Below are 2,597 nucleotides of genomic sequence, written 5' to 3'. Positions count from 1 at the left end.
TCTTCCGCCTCCTGCCAGAAGAAGGGGAAGTGGTGAGACCTGTGATGCCGGTGGTGAGGATGTCCCACCTGGGTACCACCACACACTCATCCCCGTACCTGAGAAGCTTGTGCCATCTTCCCCAGGCGCCCGTCTAAATCCCTCTGCACTTGGGCTCGCAGGGCATCCAGCTCACCCTGCAGGGTGAGGAACACGGGAGAACATCAGAGCCCAGCCCTGCATGCCCCCCCATCTCCCCACATTCCCCCCACGCCCCTCACCTGGAGGTGGCTGGTCACGTCGGTGAGGAGATGCTCCCTCAGCCCTGTGTCCCGGCGGCTCACCAGCTGCTCCAGCAGTGCCAGGACGTCCCCCGGGGGTGGCTCCCCCCCTGCTGACACCGCTGCCGCCCCCCGCCGCAGCTCCCACTGTGACACCTCGGCCTCCAGCGCCTTGAAGCGCTTCTCCAGGGCCTGGAAGCGAGCCAGGAGCCGGTGCTCCCCCTGTAGCAGCAAAGGCAGAATCCAATGCAGACACCCCGGGGAGGTGCAGACCCCCCGTGGGCTGCCCGCTCCACAGGGACCCCTGTGAAAGGGGACCCAGACCACCCGGTCCCCAGAGTCAGTGGCATCTTATTCACCTGCTGCTTCTCAAGACGGGGCAGATGTTCCCCCTGCACCACCCCGGGACACCCGGACAGCGAGATAGCCACAAGCTGGAGAAGCCATTTCCACCATCTGCCCCTTCTTCCACCACTTCCTCCTCCCCTGGAAGGGCTCCTTCAGCCATGGACCATACTGTCCTGGCTCTCCCTGCAAGTCACCCACCCAGGCCACCACCACACCTTTGCCGAGGCTTACCTGGTCCAGGGCGGTCAGGTCCCCTGCTGCAGGCACGTCAGAGGAGGAAAGCTTTCCAGCTCCCCACCACGGGAAGGCAGGGAGGCTGAGTGTCGACAGCCCATACGGGTAGAAGTACCAAGCTCCTGGGCATGCAGGGAGACGGGATGGTTAAAACAGCAGGCTGGTAATGGGCCACAGCAGGGCACAGGGTGGACATGCAGAGGTTCAGCCACCAGCATCACCTGGGGTTACCAGGAGGCCCCCAACACAGGGGTGCAGATGAACCAGGGTAGCAGGAGCCAGAGGGACTCAGCTCGGGGCCATCCCATCCCCTGGGTATGGCAGTGGGATGCTCCGCACTGCCCCACATCTCAGGAGAACGGACCGAGCCGGGCCAACTCACCGTAGGCGGCAGCAGTGAGGAGCAGGAGGAGCAGCAGCAGAAGCAGGGACCTCTTCACCCATGGGTAGCGCCTGGAACACAGAGGAGAAAGGCTCCTGTAGGACTGCGGCCACCTTACCCCACCACAGCGCTCCTCTGGATGGGGGCCAGAGGGAAAGCAAAACCCAGCTGGGCTTCGGCACAGGACGCCCACACCCCACACGTGCTGGGCTCTTCGGGGCATCCCCCTCTCTGGGGTCCTGCAGGTTTTCCCCATGCCTCCCCCATCCCGGTGTCCTGCCACCACGCTCACCTGGAGAGGGGAACTCTGCTCAGGCGGGGAGCCGTGCCGGTGAGGCGGTTCCAGGCAGCTGCCAGCCCCGAGAACAGCCATCCCATGAACTGAACTGCCGGGAGACAAACCGAGCCTCAGGTGGGGTCCTGGCAGAGATATCCCCTCTGCCCCTGAGGATGCTTCCACAGGGGGATAAAGACCCTCCATCCGATCAGGGAACAGCACAGACTCCACACAGGAGTGGAGACGCTGGCAGGGAAGAAGGGTGCTGCTAGAAACCTTCCCCACCCCCACCAGCCCTCCACTCACCCGGGGAGGTGAGCACCTGCCAGAGGAAGGAGCCCACCCGGGAGGCTGCGCTCCTCAGCCCCGACCTGGAGCTACTCTGGCCTGAGTAAAAGTGACCTGGAAAGGAAGAAGCAAGGCAGTAAGTCACCAAGCAGAACCTGTATCTCCGCATGTCATCGAGGGTGAAGACTTTGGATGGGGGGTGGCATGCAAAATGGGGGCTGGGAGCATCCGGGGCACAGCCAGGCCCTGAGCGGGTCCCTCTGGGCTCCCCCAGCATCCCTACCACCATGGAGAGGCTGGTGCATCCCTACCGCCATAGTCGTCTTCTGAGGAGTACCCAGATGAGGAGGCGTAGGTGTCGTACGTCTTGCTCTCCAGCAGCCCATTAATCTTACTGGACTCGGTGTCCCCCGTCCCTCTTCTCCTCCTGGTGGAGAGCTCTCCACCTGCCCCCAAAACATAGTCCCCCCTTGAGAAACCACCCACCACTGCAGGGGGGCAACCCAGTCAGCCAGGCTGGGGCTGCCCCAAAACCATCCCACCCCCTGTGCCCAGCCCACCCCCTCTGCCCAGGGAGCTCCCCACAGCAGGGAAGATGGGGGGGAGGGTGGGCTCACCCCAGTAGGTGCCGCTGTCCAGAGGATCATCCAGCATGGAGCTGCCCAGGGCGGCCAGGCCCCGGCTGCCCCCCAGGTAGGACTCGCTCATCACGGACTCGCTGTAGTAGGAGGTTTGGGTGCTGGGGGCGGGAGAGAGGCGCTTCGTGCTGCTCGATTTCCTCCTGGTCATCCTGCCAGGGGCGAGAACG

The 2,597-nt window shown here is 64.1% G+C and overlaps 1 protein-coding gene across 1 annotated transcript in view; it reads right to left on the bottom strand.

Moving 5' to 3' along the window:
* SUN2 (Sad1 and UNC84 domain containing 2) overlaps positions 1-2,597 on the bottom strand; it is a 9,425-nt gene that overhangs the window by 3,511 nt on the left and 3,317 nt on the right. Inside the window, exons 2-9 of the mRNA XM_009881883.1 lie at positions 2,407-2,579; positions 2,101-2,235; positions 1,808-1,903; positions 1,517-1,610; positions 1,225-1,295; positions 840-964; positions 261-482; positions 99-176 (exon numbers count right to left, since the gene is read on the bottom strand). Of these exons, the coding sequence (XP_009880185.1) occupies positions 99-176; positions 261-482; positions 840-964; positions 1,225-1,295; positions 1,517-1,610; positions 1,808-1,903; positions 2,101-2,235; positions 2,407-2,579 (994 nt within the window). The remainder of the gene's footprint in view (positions 1-98; positions 177-260; positions 483-839; positions 965-1,224; positions 1,296-1,516; positions 1,611-1,807; positions 1,904-2,100; positions 2,236-2,406; positions 2,580-2,597) is intronic.

This window comes from Charadrius vociferus, unplaced genomic scaffold (genome assembly GCF_000708025.1).
Source record: "Charadrius vociferus isolate BGI_N301 unplaced genomic scaffold, ASM70802v2 scaffold413, whole genome shotgun sequence".
NCBI lineage: Eukaryota > Metazoa > Chordata > Aves > Charadriiformes > Charadriidae > Charadrius > Charadrius vociferus.
Note: the sequence above shows the minus strand (reverse complement) of the source record. Positions and strands in the feature narration are given on the sequence as shown.